At 42.9% G+C, this 18,144-nt stretch overlaps 1 protein-coding gene across 1 annotated transcript in view; it reads right to left on the reverse strand.

The window, feature by feature from the left end:
• Positions 1-18,144, reverse strand: part of DNAH8 (dynein axonemal heavy chain 8) — a 585,957-nt gene that overhangs the window by 516,998 nt on the left and 50,815 nt on the right. The window contains exon 8 of the mRNA XM_034764627.1: positions 4,659-4,835. Within this exon, the coding sequence (XP_034620518.1) occupies positions 4,659-4,835 (177 nt within the window). The remainder of the gene's footprint in view (positions 1-4,658; positions 4,836-18,144) is intronic.

Consider the following 18,144-nt stretch of genomic DNA (forward strand, 5'->3'; position numbering starts at 1 on the left):
ATGCATTTTTCCTCTTACTTGAGATGCAGGATCCAGATAGTTTCTGCAACTTGACTTAAAGTAATTCCAAGCCTCGTCATACTCAGATCCTTTAACTCTTCAGTCCAGTCCACTTCCCTAATTCTCTTAAATTATTTAAAGTTTGCCCTTTTGAAATCAAGGACTCTAGATACAGAACTCTTTTTATTTATCCTTCCATTTAATTTAAACTGAATTAACTCATGATCACTCGAACCAACACTGCCCTCTATAACCAGTTATTCTATGAGGTGCTAACTACTTATTAATACTAAATCTAAAATGGTATCAACTCTTGTTGGTTCGGTGACTATTTGGTGAAGAAATCTGTCAGCTATCACATCCAGGAAAATCTAGGCCCAACCATTTTTAGTAGTACTTGTACTCCAATCTATATCTGGGAAATTTAAGTCTCCTATAATCACACAATTCCTGGTAGTATTTATTTCATCAAAATATTAAAGAGATCTCTATCCATAGCCATATTGGATCATGGGGGTCTGTAGCAGACCCCAAACACTATTCTAGTGGAGCCTCTGTTACCTTTCTTCCCCAAAATGATTTTGGTCCAAACAGATTCCATTTTACCCTTCCATCACTTCTAATTTCTTTACACTCTACTTCATCATTAATATATAATGCTACTCCTCTACCTTTACCTTGATTGCGGTCTTTCCTGAACAGCACATACCCTTCAATACTTGTACTTCAGTTATGACTACTATTCCACCATGTTTCTGTTATCTCTCTAATACCTGATTTCATTTCCTGCACCAGTAGCTCCAGTTCCTCCATGTTGTTACCCAGGCTCCTTGCAGTAGTATACAGACATCTTGCTTGTTTCTACTTGGCTTCACCCAGATTCCTTGCCCAATTAGGTACAGCCATTTTACTGCCAGCATCACCTATCTGTCTGTTTGTGTCATTGGTATTGGCACTATTTTTCATCTTGATTTCCATTTTCCTACCCTCTGTTGTTCCTTTCTCCATTGCTGTTTTCTCTTTTACTTGATTTTCCTTCCACTCAATGTTAGAATAAGGTGTGACAATTACATGAGCATCTCCCACTTGTCTCTCCCAAATTCCTAGTTTAAAAGCTCTTTTAATTAGTTTTTTTTAATTAAAATATGGAGATAGGTATATCTCATAGAACTGGAAGGGACCCTGCCTTCACTAGCAGGACCAAGTACTGATTCCCCGCCTAAGTGGCCCCCTCAAAGATTGAACTCACAATACTGGGTTTAGCAGACTAATGCTCAAACCACTGAGCTATCCCTCCGCCAACCTGCATTCCAGAAGTCTATTTCCTTCTCTACTCAGGTGGAGTCTGTCACATGAGAACAGTCCTCTGTCCATGAATGCCTCCCAATGGTCAAACATTCCAAAGCCCTCCTTATAGCACCATTGACTCAGCCATCTGTTGATCATCATAATCTTATCTCACCTTCACTCTCCCCCTCTAGGGACAGGTAGAGTTCCACTGAAGATCATCAGAGCCTCCATTTCTTTGAGCATCTTCCCCAGCCAGGAATAGTCTCTCTTGATGCATTCCAGCAAGAATATAGCACTATCACTTGTTCCCACATGAAGGACAATCAGTGGATTCTTTCCTGCCTCTGCTAGAGATCCTCTTCAGCCTCAGGTCCACATCCTGCATCTTAGCTCCTGGCAGACAATACATCCTCCTGTAGTTCTCTGGATCGGCTATGGTGACAGGCATGTCTGTTCTTCTTAATAGGGAGTTCCCAGTCATGTAGACCTGTCGCTTGCTGTTGTTGGTACAATTCTCCAGCCTTTCTCCTTCTGTTCTTTCTGGATGTAAGTCCTCTTGTCTTTTGTTTTCACTTGCAATCTTCTGCGAGTTATCCTCTAACTTCCTGGGGTTCTAAACTCCAGCTACCTCGATTTACTCTTCTCCTCTTCCTGTAGGACTAGCTGCTCTTCTTCCTTGTCCTCCCACCTTCTGTTACTGCCTGCTGAGCCCCTTCATTTTCCAGCTCAGCAAACCTGTTCCTCAGCTCTATTTCTCCTTCCCTAGCTGGTCTTTTCCTCTGTCCCTTCTTGTAGTCACATGCTTCCACTGGCCACTTTTCTCATCCAGCAGTCTACCTTCACAGTTCTTCAGTCCAGGGTGCATCTGCAAGATTTGAGTTTTCCCTTCAGCCTCCTCTCTCCTTCCCTCCATTATCTGTTCAAATCCCCTTCAAAACTCAACCATCATTTCTACTTGCATCTCCAAACCTCGGATCATCTCTTCCATCAGATCTATCAGGCAGCACTTCATACAAAGCATCTTTCAGATACCCATTCTAGGATAATGTACATCCTGCCATTTCCACAACCAGCCATCTTCATTGTCTCTTCCATTTCTTGGGTCACTACCACTGCTACCTCTGTAGCCATCACAGCCTTCCCTCCTAAGCTCCCATTATGGAAAAACAAACCACACATATACAAAACAAAAACAGAATACCACACACTGCTCCCCCCCCAAAAAAACTCCTCGTACAAACTCCCACTCAAACTCCCATTTTCAGGTCGGTTTGCTGGCATCTGTGCCTCCTCCCTGAGTCTTTGCTTTTTGGTATGGAAGCTTGTTGTCCCTGTCTTTCCCACTCATTGGCAGCTGCCATCACAAAAGAACCCAAAGGGGAGAGGTAATACTAAAAATGTTCATAACTTTTAGAAGAGACAAAGTACCTCTTATTGGCTCATTTTGCTGTGGGGGGCAGGGAGGAGGGTGTCTGCCAAAAAGCCTTGACTGGTTCCATGATGGCTTCACTAGTTGGTAGAGCCTCGCTAGCCAGGATTGCCAACACCAGGATGTCTACCAACTTGTGAGAGTTCTCAGACAACTCTTCTGTCTGAAATTCAAGTACAGAGGCCATTTTTTAAAAAATCTCAATGGGCTCTGTAATCCTCCAGTGAGTAACTTCATGGCTCTATAGCCTCATCTGGTGATGAAGACAAGGATATTCAATTGATATCTGAGGTGGTGGCTAAAGCTGCCCAAGTGAGTTCTGGCTGCTCGGTACTAGTCTTGTTACCGGGTACCAGAGAAGGGTGATCTTGGTGCCTGAAACCGGTCTCAGCACCAGATACTGGGGAATGGTTCTCTAGTTGCTGGTGTCTCTGGTTCACCCTGCATGACTGCATCCAAGAAGGTTAAAAGGAGGACATGGCTGGAGGGGGAATGCCCCAATGGTCACCAAAATGGCCACTGACTGTAAGCTGAGGGCCATTGCTGGAGTTGCTGCACAGCCCATGCTCACAACAAATCTAATGGGGGGGTGTGCCATCTCCCAGACATAATAGAGAGGACCTCACCTCTGGGTCCGAGGAGGAGGATGCCTCTGACAGAGGAGGGCCCAATCCCAATGGAACAGGTGAGAGATAGTGCAAGATATGAGCACCGACTGCAGACTTTCCACTGCCAGTGATACCAGTACCAAGAGGCTAAGCAAATCTTTTGCAGTTGCACATGCCTCTGATGTTGGTGGGATTGGCACCATCTCTTGGCTCTACAAATGTCCTTCAGGGGACAGACTCAATAGACCTGGAACGAGCTCCAGAGGCTGCAATCCTTCCTTGAGAGATGACAAGTGTTCTAGGGATGGCCTCTCTCCCAAATGCTTTGTTGAGTGTCTGCCTCTGTCTTACTTCGATACTGATGCAGAAGTGGAACCTGAGAAGGTCTGAGTCTTTTCTTCAGTATCAGGCAATGGGACCAAAGAGCCAGAGATATCACCAGCGGTGCACACCGTAAAAAAGTAGATGTAGTTGGTGTGCTTTCCCCATGTAACAACACCAGTGGAGTTCAAAGTACTGCTTCCATAAGCAAACACTTAAGTCTCGCCACCCTATCTTTTTCTGATCAAGGTTTGAAAGCTTTACAAATGTGACATTTGTCATTGATGTGAGATTCTCTGAAACATTTCAGGAAGGTTGGATGCAGGTTGTTGACCGGCATAGGCTTTGTGCAAGTCTGGCAGGACTTAAACCCCAGGAAGTGAGGCATCATTCCGGTATTGGTCCCAATACCGAAAGAGAAAAAAGGTCAAAAGAGGCCAAAAATGGACATCTAGCCCTAAAACTAACTGTAACTACTAATTTACAAATATATACAAAGACGAATGAGGGAAGTTCTTGACTTAATCAAGTCTGGAATTGTTCCAACAACTGTCATTGGCAGTAGGAAGGAACTGAGGGGGAGGAAGGCAGCTCCACTCTCTTATACCAGCACGCAGTGACACGCGGCGAAAGCAAGCACTCAAGCCACCTCAATGGGTACCGTTGAGAGGGGGAAATCTCTGGCATCTGTTCACAGGGAGCACACATGCCTACAGTAGATTTGACATATGCAATCACTCAAACTTGATGATATTCAGAAAAAACAATGTCAAGGCAGGTCCTGAAATTATCTTGAGTTAGCTTCAGTAATTGTAATTTATTTCTACATCCCCTAATATCCCATGCTATTTCTCTCCATATACTATGTACTGTACCTCCTCCCCTATATTTTCCTTTCTTCTCCCACTTCTCCTCACAAAGACCCTCTCAATACCATAAAGTAAAATAAATATTGAAAGTCTAGCTTAAAGCAATCAAAGGAGTTTTTAAAAGAACAAAATAAGAATTACCTTTAATAGTTTGGAATGTCCAACATTTAGAACATTTATGACAGCTTTGCAACTTGGTCCTTTGATCTGCTCAATAATAAAATTGAATTTAGCAGACATACGTTTCCAGTGTTCTAGTTCAGTCAATGGCCCTGAATCATCAGCTTCTTTTCTCATCTGCTCACTCTCGATAAGAACCTGCAATCAATAAAATAACTTTAAATATAAAACAAAGTTTGTATCACTAGTTTAGATATTTCTTACTCTATGTAAAGAAATGTTGCTAATCCTACAGTAACTATGTTTTTTCAGATGTATGGTTCCCACAGATTCCACTCTTGGTGTGTATGCACCCCATGAACATGAGATTGGATTGTTTGGAATAGCAGCTTCCACTGGAGGTACACCTACACCCTAAGAACCCTTCTGCTTCTCGTAGTAGAGGGTATAAAGGGCAGGGAAGGTCATAACCATGCTTAGATCCTTTGCTAATTAGAATCCCTCAGAATGAGGACTTAAATCAGTCAGGATAGAGAGCTGGACATAGAATCACAGAATCATAGAAATATAGTGCTGGAAGAGACCTTGAGAGGTCCTCAAATCCAGTTGCCGGCACTGAGGCAGGACCAAGCATACCTAGACTATCCCTGACAAGTGTTTATCTAACCTGTTCTTAAAAGCCTCCAATGACGGGTGTTCCAGAACCACCCTTGAAAACCTGTGCTTGATTACAGTGCTTGATTATTCTTATAATTGTACAGTTTTCTAACACATAATCTAAATCTCCCTTGATGCAGAGTAAACCCATTATTTCTTGTTCTACCTTCAGTGGACATGAAGAATAATTGATCACCATCATATTTTATAACAGCACTCAACATATTTGAAGGCTGTTATTGGGTCCCTCCTCAGTCTTCTTTTCTCAAGATTAAACAGGCCCAGGTTTTTTAACCTTTTCTCATAGGTAGGCTTGGCAGACTTCAATTTAAATCAACAGATGTTGGTAAACTTCGATTTCAGCTGAAACATTGAAATCGATGAAAAAAACAGCCATAGGTAATAGTAGGCACAAGTGCAGCCTCCCCTTGTACTTGTACTTGTACTTGCAGGGATCAGGTATCACTGGCCCTGTGGCAGCTCAGAGAGCCCTCTGCAGCATTGTTGTCAAGGAAGGAGAGAGTGAGAGGGCTTCTTGGTCAGTCACAGATTTGATGACACTGGATCCCTGCAGGAGCAAGATGAAATGGAAAGCTGAACGGTATTATAATGTTCAGCCAGTAGGTAGCATTGAGTGTAACATATCTTATTTAAGCTAACCTCAGCCACACCTGGCACTACATTAAAAGATCTTATAGTGGACACATCTCTGTTGTATGACCCTAGGAAGGAAGCTCTGTAGCCAGTCCATATCTGGTACAAAAGCCTGACCTGTAGCACTGTGTACAAGGTGTACATGACATGCTGTCAGAAGTAAAATAGTGCAAGAGGAGAACAGAAACAGAAGGAACACATCAACACAGATTACAGACAGAAGGAAAGAAAAGCAACAAAATTTGCATGATCTCATCAACATGCCACTCTTCAATGCCCCAGAGAACTTCAGTTTTGACAAAACCTTCAGAATACACAGACTGGAAGCAATATTTTGCAAGATTTCACATTGCAACCAAACTCCACAAGGAAACTGGACATATAGCAAGGTATGCTCTTTAATTTATGCTATGGGGAAGCAGGCTGAGCATATCTTTAAATCATTCACCTTTACTGAAGACTGTGACAAAGATGACTATAAAAGAGTTCGGGCAATATTTGACTCATACTTTATTCTGCCGATAAATAAGGATTACGAAAGAGCATGCTTTCACCAGAAAATTCAAGAACTAGGGGAAAATGTTGAATATTTTATAAGAATTTTGTATGCACTGGCTAGGGTGACCAGTCAGCAAGTGTGAAAAATTGGAACAGGGGGTGGGGCGTAACAGGAGCTGATATAAGAAAAAGACCCAAAAATAGGGACTGTCCCTATAAAATCGTGACATCTGGTCACCCTAGCACTGGCTGAAAACTGTCATTCTATGAATGCAAAACATGTAAATATCAGAGATAGGCTGATTATTGGGTTATCAGACAAAAGCCTTTCACAGCAGCTACAATTAAAAACAGACACTACACACAGAAAAGGGAAAAGCAGTCTGAGCTAGCAAAACAGAAAAACCAAGGGCAACTTCTCAAACTTAAAAAATCTGAAATTAACTTAGAAGCTGTAGATGCTAAAAGTTATTACCAAAAGTCTCCTGAGACTAAGAGGGACAGATTTCAACCAAACTGCAAAAAGCATTTTAGACTAAATACACAAGAAGTAGAAAACTTCACAGCTCAAGATGTGTGTCCAACTAAAGTAAAATATGTAAAACATGCATAGAATATATACATTTTGCAGCTTGTTAGAATCAAGAGCCATTGTTTCTGGAATCTATCACCCGTGATGATACAGAGCCTGCCTGGAGAGTGAACTGAAAAGACTATTGACTTTAAAATTGACTCAGGAGCAGATGTGACCATCATCTCAGAAGGGACTTACAATCACTTTCAATACCTCCCAGAGCTGAAATCACGTGACTCAGCCTTGATTAGCCCTGGAGATATTCTGAACTGCACAAGCCAGTTCATCACAGAAACAATTTACAAAGACAAAAAGCTATTTATTCAGATCATATGTGATCAAAAGATCAAAGACCAACAACCTTCCCAGCTGCATCATGGCAGCTATGATGAGCCTAGTGAGAAAGGTGGAAGAACTCAATGGAATATTTGGTGATAGTGAACTTTTAAAAGAAGGCTAAGTACAAATAATCATAAAAGGCAATGCTAAATCATACAGTGTACATACACGACAGGATTCTCATTACTTCATAAAGTGGAAACTGAGTTAAAGAGAATGGAATAGGTTGGAATAATTAAGGAAATCTCTGGGCCAGCACCCTGGTGTGCCCCAATAGTAGCAGTTATAGAGAAAAATGGAAAAATACAAATCTGTGTGGATCTTAAAAGACTAAATGAAGCAGTTGTAACTGAAAAATACATCCTCCCAACACTGCATGACTTTCTTCTCAAAGTGAAAAGAGCTACAGTATTCTCCAAACAAACACTTGTGGCATAGATAGTGTACTGTTGCAACAACATGGATCTGTGTGGAAGCCAGTTGCATTTTGCTCTTGCACACCCACAAAAGCAAAAAAAACTATATGCACAGATTGAAAAGGAGTGCCTAGCAAGTGTATACGTACCTCAAAACTTCTACAGATATCTGTGTGGATTGGATGTTTTTACACTGATAACAGACCATAAATCACTTACAACCTTCATCAATGGAAAAGACCTGGATCAAGCACCTCTAAGATTCCAATGTTTACCAATAAAGTTAATGTAATTTAACCCAATTGCTAAATACATTCCTGGGGGGAAATGTGGTAGTAACAAAAAGACTGTCACGGACCCCAGCATCACACTCAACTATCTGTGGACTTGAAAATGACATATAGGCCTATGTGGATGCATAAAGACCAGTGTCAGAAAATAGACTACACTAGTTACAACAAGCAACATCGACAGACACAGTTTCAAGAAGTTCTAAGTTACTTTGGGGTGGGTGGTCTAAGTATCTAAAGGAAATTAAGGAAGTGACAAGAGTACTTTGCAGTACATGGACAAATGAGCCAAGTGGACTCATGATGAAAGGTGACTGCATCTTATTTCCAAATGAAATGAGAGGAGAAATCCTAAACCTCATCCAAGAAGGACATCAAGGACTAACTAAATGCTGTGAACGGACTAATCACTCAATGTAGTGGTAAGGAATCAGCATGTGAAGTGAAGGCGAGGAGAAATGCTGTTTTCACGGATAGGTGTAGGTAAGAGCAGGTTGTCATGGGTTCAAATGGAGAGCTGGTGAGATAGCACAAAACTAGTCCGGGATCCCAAGGTGGGGTGGGGTCTCAGATTTGAGGGTAAAGGTTTTGAGGGCCCTTAAGGAATCTTTTTGTTAATGATTGGGTAAATATGGAATGATCTTCTATCTTGGGATGGAATATAGTAATGGCAGCCAGGTGTACACGAATTGAGCTTGTGAACAGTCCTGATCTTTTAAGTTCTAGAATGCAGTCTAGAATGAATGGTAAAGGAGTGTTCATTGCTGGGACATAGTTGGTATCGCACCAAGTCCAGAATCTTTTCCATTTATGCAGGTAAGTATAACGAGTTGTAGCACGTCTTCTATTTAAAAGAATCTCCTTTACCTCTTCCAAACAGGTTAGCTCTGGATCCTGAAATCATGAAGGAGCCATGCCTTCAGATGGAAGAGTTCTCAATTCAGATGGAGGATTTGGCCTGCATCCTGCAAGAGGAGGTGTGAAGTCAACTGCAGGGTGATTGGTGGACAGACATTCATGTGCATGAGGTAAGGATACTGTATCTGTCATGGCCGTGATGAGGCTATGAGAATGACTCTGGCTCATTCCATCTGTCTCTTGTGAAGTACTATGAGCAGTACGGGAAAGGGTGGAATGGTGTTGAGTAAGGGTGCATCCCATGTATGAGGAAAGTATCTCCCAGAGATCAGTGACCCAAACCCACTCTGGAGCAGCATTGTGGACAATTGACATTTTCAGGTATGACGAAGAGATATATGCTTAGGAATCCCCAGCAGTTGAATATGTGTTGTAGGGCTCTTGTGTCTAGCTCCCACTCGTGGACTTGTGGGGATCTCCTGCTTAATGAGTCTGCCATGGTGTTCTGGTGTCCAGGTAGGTATGCAGCAGAGAGAGAGGAACGGAATGAAATACCCTTTGTTGATTTCCAGAACCCACTTGTCTCAGGTGATTTGTCGCCATGATGGGTAGAAGAGGGTCAAGCGGTAGACAAACTGATAGGTTATTGGAGATGGTTGCAGCGACTGGACCTGGCGAAGGCATCTTGGGGCCTCAACTAAATTTTCAAAATTGTTGTTTGGAGGTAGATGGGAGGGGAGTAGTCCCTTGCACTGGTGTCTGTCTGCATGTGGGAGGAGGTCTCTGCCACCTGCATTCTGTCATACTACTGCTGAGGGGTGAAATGTAGAGGTCAAGACCTTAGGGTATGTTGATATCTACCCTGTCTTCTCTTCGGTGCTGGTGCATGTACACCAAGTAAATGCAGCATTACTCTAGAATCTTTTGAAGAATGTAGGAACTCATCCATGCACTCAGCGAAGAGTTTAGATCCTTCAAAGGGAAGATCTTTCACAGTAGTCTGCACCTCTCTGGGGAACCCTGAGAGGTGAAGCCATGAGGCTCATCTAATCATCACCAATGTTGCAATAGAGTGGGCCATCATGTCCGCGGCATCCAGAGAGGCTTGCAGCATCATGTGGGCCAGAAGTTGTCCTTCCATCACCAGTGCCTGGAGCTGCTCTTTTTTGTCCTCTGGGAGGTGTTGGCTAAATTTCTGAAACTTCGAATAGTTGATGTGATTATATTTGGCTAGCAGTGCCTCATAATTAGCAATACAGAACTGGAGAGTTGCTGAGGAGTATGCTTTGCGACCAAAGAGATCTAGCTTCTTCCAGTCTCTGTCATAAGGGGTAGTCCTAGAATGGTGTTGTCGCCCCTTCTTTTGCACCACATTGACAATGAAGAAGTTTAGAGTAGGGTGGGAAAAGAGAAATTCCATGTCCTTAGTGGGGACATAGTGCTTCTTGTCTGCTGGCTTGCAGGTGGGTGATATTAATGTTGGGGTCTGCCAGATCACGGTGGCGGGGTCCAACAAGCCATTGTTGATCGGGAGTGTGACCTTTGCCAATGTACAGGCATGCAAGATGTTGAGCAACTTCTGCTGTTGCTCTCTGTCTTCCTCCAGGGGGATCTGGAGGCAATCCACAATCCTGCAGAACAATTCTTGGAACTGTTTAAAGCCATTTGCTGATGTTGGAGGTGGTGGCATGATGGCCTCATCGGGAGAAGTGGGTTGGTGGTATAAACTCTCCTTCTGCTCCTCTAGTAATTCTGGTTGAGGGTCAGGTAGTCTAGAGACTGAGGACAGAGAGTGTATAGGTCTCTGTCTCTGCTCGTGGTGGGTTGGGAAAGTGTGCCTTATACATGGCCCAAGGGTCCCAATAGGGCCAATGTGGGGGAAGTGGCATATCAGTTTGCATCCATGGGGGGTCCCTACCAGAAACCCTGTTCACTTCTGGTCTCTGGGACTTGGTATTGAGGATGAAAAGATTATTCTTTGTGTGGCTGCCCTTGATATAAGAACATAAGAACGGCCATACTGGGTCAGACCAAAGGTCCATCCAGCCCAGTATCCTGTCTACCGACAGTGGCCAATGCCAGGTGCCCCAGAGCAAGTGAACCTAACAGGTAATGATCAAGTGATCTCTCTCCTGCCATCCATCTCCTCCCTCTGACAAACAGAAGCTAGGAACACAATTCCTTACCCATCCTGGCTAATAGCCATTAATGGACTTGACCTCCATGAATGTATCTAGTTCTCTTTTAAACCCTGTTATAGTCCTAGCCTTCGCAACCTCCTCAGGCAAGGAGTTCCACAGTTGACTGTGTGCTGTGTGAAGAACTTCCTTTTATTTGTTTTAAACCTGCTGCTCATTAATTTCATTTGGTGGCCCCTAGTTCTTATATTATGGGAACAATTNAACCCTGTTATAGTCCTAGCCTTCGCAACCTCCTCAGGCAAGGAGTTCCACAGTTGACTGTGTGCTGTGTGAAGAACTTCCTTTTATTTGTTTTAAACCTGCTGCTCATTAATTTCATTTGGTGGCCCCTAGTTCTTATATTATGGGAACAAGTAAATAACTTGTCCTTATTCACTCTCTCCACACCACTCATGATTTTATATACCTCTATCATATCCCCCCTTAGTCTCCTCTTTTCCAAGCTGAAAAGTCCTAGCCTCTTTAATCTCTCCTCATATGGGACCCGTTCCAAACCCCTAATCATTTTAGTTGCCCTTCTCTGAACCTTTTCCAATGCCAGTATATCTTTTGCGAAATGAGGAGACCACATCTGTGTGCAGTATTCAAGATGTGGGCACGGCCCACCATGGATTTATATAAGGGCAATAAGATATTCTCCGTCTTATTCTCTATCCCTTTTTTAAGGATTCATAACCTCCTGTTTGCTTTTTTGACTGCCGCTGCACACTGCATGGATGTCTTCAGAGAACTATCCATGATGACTCCAAGATCTCTTTCCTGAGTAGTTGTAGCTAAATTAGCCCCCGTCATATTGTATGTATAGTTGGGGTTATTTTTTCCAATGTGCATTACTTTACATTTATCCACATTAAATTTCATTTGCCATTTTGTTGCCCAATCACTTAGTTTTGTGAAATCTTTTTGAAGTTCTTCACAGTCTGCTTTGGTCTTAACTATCTTGAGCAGTTTAGTATTGTCTGCAAACTTTACCACCTCACTGTTTACCCCTTTCTCCAGATCATTTATGAATAAGTTGAATAGGATTGGTCCTAGGACTGACGCTTGGGGAACACCACTAGTTACCCCACTCCATTCTGAAAATTTACCATTTATTCCTATCCTTTGTTTCCTGTCTTTTAACCACTTCTCAATCCATGAAAGGATCTTCCCTCTTATCCCATGACAACTTAATTTACTTAAGAGCCTTTGGTGAGGGGCCTTGTCAAAGGCTTTCTGGAAATCTAAGTACACTATGTCCACTGGATCCCCCTTGTCCACATGTTTGTTGAGCCCTTCCAAGATCTCTAATAGATTAGTAAGACATGATTTCCCTTTACAGAAACCATGTTGACTTTTGCCCAACAATTTATGTTCTTCTATGTCTCTGACAATTCTATTCTTTACTATTGTTTCAACTAATTTGCCCAGTACTGATGTTGGACTTACCAGTCTGTAATTGCCGGGATCACCTCTAGAGCCATTTTTAAATATTGGCGTTACATTAGCTATCTTCCAGTCATGGGTACAGAAGCTGATTTAAAGGACAGGTTACAAACCATAGTTAATAGTTCCGCAATTTCACATTTGAGTTCTTTCAGAACTCCTGGGTGAATGCCATCTGGTCCCAGTGACTTGTTATTGTTAAGTTTATCAATTAATTCCAAAACCTCCTCTAGTGACACTTAATTTACATAAGTGTCTTATGTAATTTATATAATTTACATAATTTACTTAATTTATAATCTGTGACAATTCCTCAGATTTATCACCTACAAAGGAGGGCTCAGGTTTGGGAATCTCCCTAACATCCTCAGCAGTGAAGACTGAAGCAAAGAATTCATTTAGTTTCTCCACAATGACTTTATCGTCTTTAAATGCTCCTTTTGTATCTCGATTGTCCAGGGGCCCGACTGGTTGTTTAGACGGCTTCCTGCTTCTAATGTACTTAAAAAACATTTTGTTACTACCTTTTGAGTTTTTGGCTAGCTATTCTTCAAACTCCTTTTTGGCTTTTCTTATTACATTTTTACACTTAATTTGGCAGTGTTTATGCTCCTTTCTATTTACCTCACTAGGATCTGACTTCCACTTTTCAAAAGATGCCTTTTTATCTCTCACTGCTTCCTTTACATGGTTGTTAAGCCACTGTGGCTTAACAACCATGTAAAAGATGGTGGGGTGCGAGGTGCAATGGAGTACTTCACCTCTTCATCCTTGCTAGAAATGGGTTGTGTGGTCCTCGGTGGAGAAGGACAGCGGTGTAGTGTCTCCAGGGAAGAGGTATGAGCCATGGGGAGCTTGGTACAGAGGAGCAGCGACTCTGGAGTGTCAGGGACAATCTGGTCTCTTGGGTATAGAAACTCCTATGGCACCAGTAGGAGCATCATCAGCACCAGTGACTGTGCAGAGATTGAAGACATCGCCGGTGCCAAGAATGAAGTGCATTCTCTCGAGCAAACAGTAGATGGTGCCGAGGGTTGCATCGGTGCTGAGGACTTGGTCAGTTCTGATTATTTGGTGCCAAGGACTTGGTCAGTTCTGATTATTTGGTCAGTGCCAACACACTCAAAGTTATTTTAGTTGAGGCAGTCAGTGCTGATTTCAAAATCTTTAGAACTGTTCTTCTTGATCCCAAGTGACAGTGTTCCTATATGTAGTCCTGCATGTTTAGAGTCCTTGGACCTCTCCCTAGTGCTGGTAGCAGAAATGCCTGGGTGGTTGTAGGAGCTAATTCTCGCCCTGGAAGATATCAAGGCTATCGACCTCACAAGGGATGCCTTTCTTTGAGGCGGCTCCCTGATGGGTGAGCTCAGGGCGCCTTCCTTCTCATCTGGGCGAGAGAACATAGATTTTCTGTTAGTGGTGCGCAGCATGTGGGGGTCAACCGATGACTGTGCCAATGGTGACTACCACAGAGAAGAGGTATTGAGACCAGGGTCTGAGGCTGGTTGTAGTGAACTCTCCATTCATAAAAATTTTAGTCTCAGTTCATGGTCCTTTCTGGACAGCACTTTCAATCTGAGGCAGTGGGTGCACTTTTGTGATACATGCCCCTCACCCAAACAACATACACACCAGGAGTGACTATCTGTTGCTTACGGGGATGGCCTCGCAACATGAGAAGTACCTCTTAAACACGGGGGATCCGGGCATAGCCCCCAAGAAGGGAGAACTTTTTGGTAGGGAAGGGCATAGAAAAAAGGAAACCTACGCTAATCTAAAGAGTAATGGAGAGGAAAGAGGGGGGAAAATTTAAGGGAGAATAAAAGAAAAATAAAGGAAACAGCTAATAACTATGAAGTTACAATGGAAACACTACTATTACTAAAGGTACTATAGAGGTATGAAGGGCTCTTCTCAGGATTTTGTCCAAGACCAAAGGTGGTTGAGAAGGAACTGAGAGTGGCCGGACTGCACAGTGCTATATAGATACTGCTCACGGCGTGAGATGGGGAGCAGCGCATGTGCAGCCCAACAGGCATTGCTACCAAAAATCTCTGATCCCAGGCACAGGGATGCTACTGCACCTACAGTGGAGCACACATAAGGACACTACTTAAAGAACTTATCCTCCTCATGCTGTTAGATCCATTTTGGAAATCAGGTGGAGGTCCTGCAAGTTGCTGGTGGGCATTTCGGCAGCAGTCTCTGAACTGCCAAATGCATCTCTTGAAGGGGGATGCTGACATGCCAGCTGTGACACAGTTGAAACTGCTCATGCCTGTTGCATTAGCTGCAAATTCTCCCTATATAAACCAGTGCTTCTAGAGCAGGGTTACAAGAACAGATTGATGCGATCTCATTATCATCCAGACCTGGTATGGCCAACAATGGGTACAGAACTTTCACATTAAGAAGCAGACGTTCCTGGAGGTTTGTGAAAAGTTTACTTCAACCATTCTGCACCAAGACACCCACCCATAGAGGGAGTCCATGCTGGTCCAGAAGCAGGTCACTATATCCATCTAGAAGCTGGCTATCCCAGACTGCTACATGTCTGTGGCTAACCAGTTTGAAGTTAGCAATCAACTGTGGGGATTGTTGTGGCAGAGGTTTGTAAATTGATCAGGATTATAATATATCCAAAGGTGGGGGCTTCACAAATGGTCCTGAAATAATTGGTGGCTTTGAGAAAATGGGCTTCCCAAACAGCACCAGAGCCACTAATGAGACTAATGTGCCTATAGTTTGGCTTCTGCAAGACGTGCATAAGTATATAAACCACAAAGGGTTCTACTCCATTGTTAAGCAAGCGCTGGTCAACCACAGAGCAGAATCGTGGACACTAACATGAGATGCACTGGCAGGGTGCTCTATAGATCAGGGCTTTATGTTTAAGGACAAGCTAGGATATTATTTCCACTGAATGGTATTGTTATAAATGGAGTTACTGTCCCCACTGTTATTCTAAGGCACCCTGCTTAACTCCTGTTGCCATGGCTTATGAAACTGTATCCTGATTTCAGAAGAACTGGCAAAGAATATTCAGTTATACACTTAGTAGCTGTAGGATGGTGGTGAAATGTGCATTTGGCGGATTGAAATCCCATAGGTGCTGCCTTCAAAACCATTTGGATGCCAGTGTTGCCAGTGCAGTCTGCACAATGTCTGCAAGGACAAGGGGGAATCTTTTAATCAGAAATGGACCCAGGACACTGCTGGATTTCTGAACTGGTACACACAGCCCGATAATGCCCCTCTCATGACTGGTGCTAGATCCACAAGCACAACAAAAATCAGGGATGTTTTGTGCTCCCACATAATGGATTTGCATGGTCCAATGCATGAGGGGGAATGAAATGGTATTTGAGGTTGTGCTGCGGATGGGTGTATGGCAGCTATGGGATTTTTTTTGAATGTATTGGTATTACATATTATGAATTTTGTAAACACTTCCATGAAATGTATGGAGATATGTGTTTTATCAATACTGGCAATGTATTGCAACTCAAAGTTTATGGATTGCTGTGATCACGCTTTGTAAATTTTTATTATGAAATTTATTGAGAATGTACATGTGATGTCACTCATTACAATTTGTGCCACTTTTAAATTACACATAATAAAACTTGCTATTGTAGCCTTGTGTGCTTTATTTTATATAGATATTTACATATCACTGTAAGAACCAGAAAGGCAGATTGGCTACTAACAACACATACAAACAACAAGCAAACAGTGCCAAAACAGTGAAAGGTGCATGTTCTGAAACGACATGTCCAGCTATTCCTGGGTCTCCCCTGCCCCCTGTTTTCCTTGATATTTCTCGTGAGTTTTGCATGTGTGGACTGTAACTGGACTGGATTAATTCACAAGGTACATTTCTCTGTTCTATGTACTACTGTGTTCATTGTCTGTGACATGGTCCAGCACCCCCTGAATTGAGGAAAGGCCGCATAGTCTGCAGGTGCAGGACACAATAGCGTGGAATGGACTCAAGGTGTGGGGCTGTAGCTGAAGGTGGCAGGGCGGCCTGCAGTCTGATAGTTGTGAGCACAAGTAACTGTTCAAAGAGCTCCTTCTGCTGTGCTGTCTTTCTTCCTAAACCTGCAGTCATGCTCCATGAATCTCTCCACGAATCTCTTCTCATGCTGTGCAGTTTCCGTCTCTCTTTCCACCCTCCTTGCACCCTTATCTTTTTGATACTCCATTTGGTCCTTCTGGAATTCAGTCTGCTGATTTATTTTATCTAGAAACTCTCCCATCCATTCATCTCAGACTCACTCTCCCTCCATGCCTGCAGTAGGTGGGTCCACTCCTCCAGGCTCCGTGTGTTTGTGTTTGCCTTGCCGAGATGGAAGAGCCTTGAAAGGAAAAATATCATGATAAAAAATTACATTTCCACTCTATAAAAGACTGCTTTAATTCTACATCAAAAGATGATACTTTTTATCAGTGAGCTTTGTTTCATTCATACAAAAAACATTGGCCATTTCAGACATCCTTTGGAGCAGCACTGAAAACCATCACACATCATGGTAAGACACAGATACAAAATTCAGTTGAAATCTACATTTCTACATCCCCTTCATTTATTCTAGGGAGGAGGATGACTTATAAGTGGTCTAGTCACTAGTTATGATTTTTCAACCTTTCAGGCAGGGCAAACTCTAGAGAACACTATCATTCTGGGGGTCCCTAAGTGGAAGAATGAACTACTGCTCCTGGCCAGTGGAAGACAGCCATCCACGTATGCTATGGATATATTTAGGTGTCTAGTGACAGCCAATCTCATCTTGGAATGGAGGGGGCTTATGAGTTACAGGGGTGGCTTAATAAGTATGCCCTGTCCTGGAACGCAACAGATCATCTGGAATTCCTACTCTGAGAAGTTCGCATTCATCACCAGTCAGCAATGGATGAAAATTTGTGGTAAAATCAACAAGATGCTGATTCAGCATGGAGACACAGTACAGCCTCCTTACAATCACCTTGTGTCCAGGCACAAACGTGACTGGTTGGCCTGGGGACTCCTAACACAGAAAGACAGCAACCCTCCTCGTAATTTGGACCCATATTTTAAAGCCAGCTTTGGACCAAATATACACAGTATGGTTTTGTTTGGACTCATAACACCCAGGGGTTTTTTGGAACTCAGTTTCAAGGCAGTCCAGGGCAGTGCAGGTGTGGCTGATTTATAAGGTGTGCTGTATCACACGGGTGAGGTATGTGAGGCTATTAATTGTGGAGCCTAACCCATACTTAATCAGCGAGTGTAGCTGAACCCTGGCCTGACCTGAGTAATTAAAACTTGGAAGAAGGCCTCATTGCTTGGAAGATAGACTTAGGCAAACAGATCACTAGGCTGAAATAAATAGGTCAGTAGACTAAAAAGACAGAATGTCTGAGCCAGCTAAGATAACAGGGTGAACATCCAGCGAACCATTTACTAACAGTGGACAAGATAAATTAGGAATGTATTCACAAGGAAAAGAGTAAGTCAAGTGTGGACAATGCATGGACAGAGCATGCTGTACAGGGATTGGTTGCTGCAAAGTAATCAAGACAATTCATAAACGTGTGATACAGAGTACAGTA

The sequence above is a fragment of the Trachemys scripta genome, chromosome 3, assembly GCF_013100865.1.
Source record: "Trachemys scripta elegans isolate TJP31775 chromosome 3, CAS_Tse_1.0, whole genome shotgun sequence".
NCBI lineage: Eukaryota > Metazoa > Chordata > Testudines > Emydidae > Trachemys > Trachemys scripta.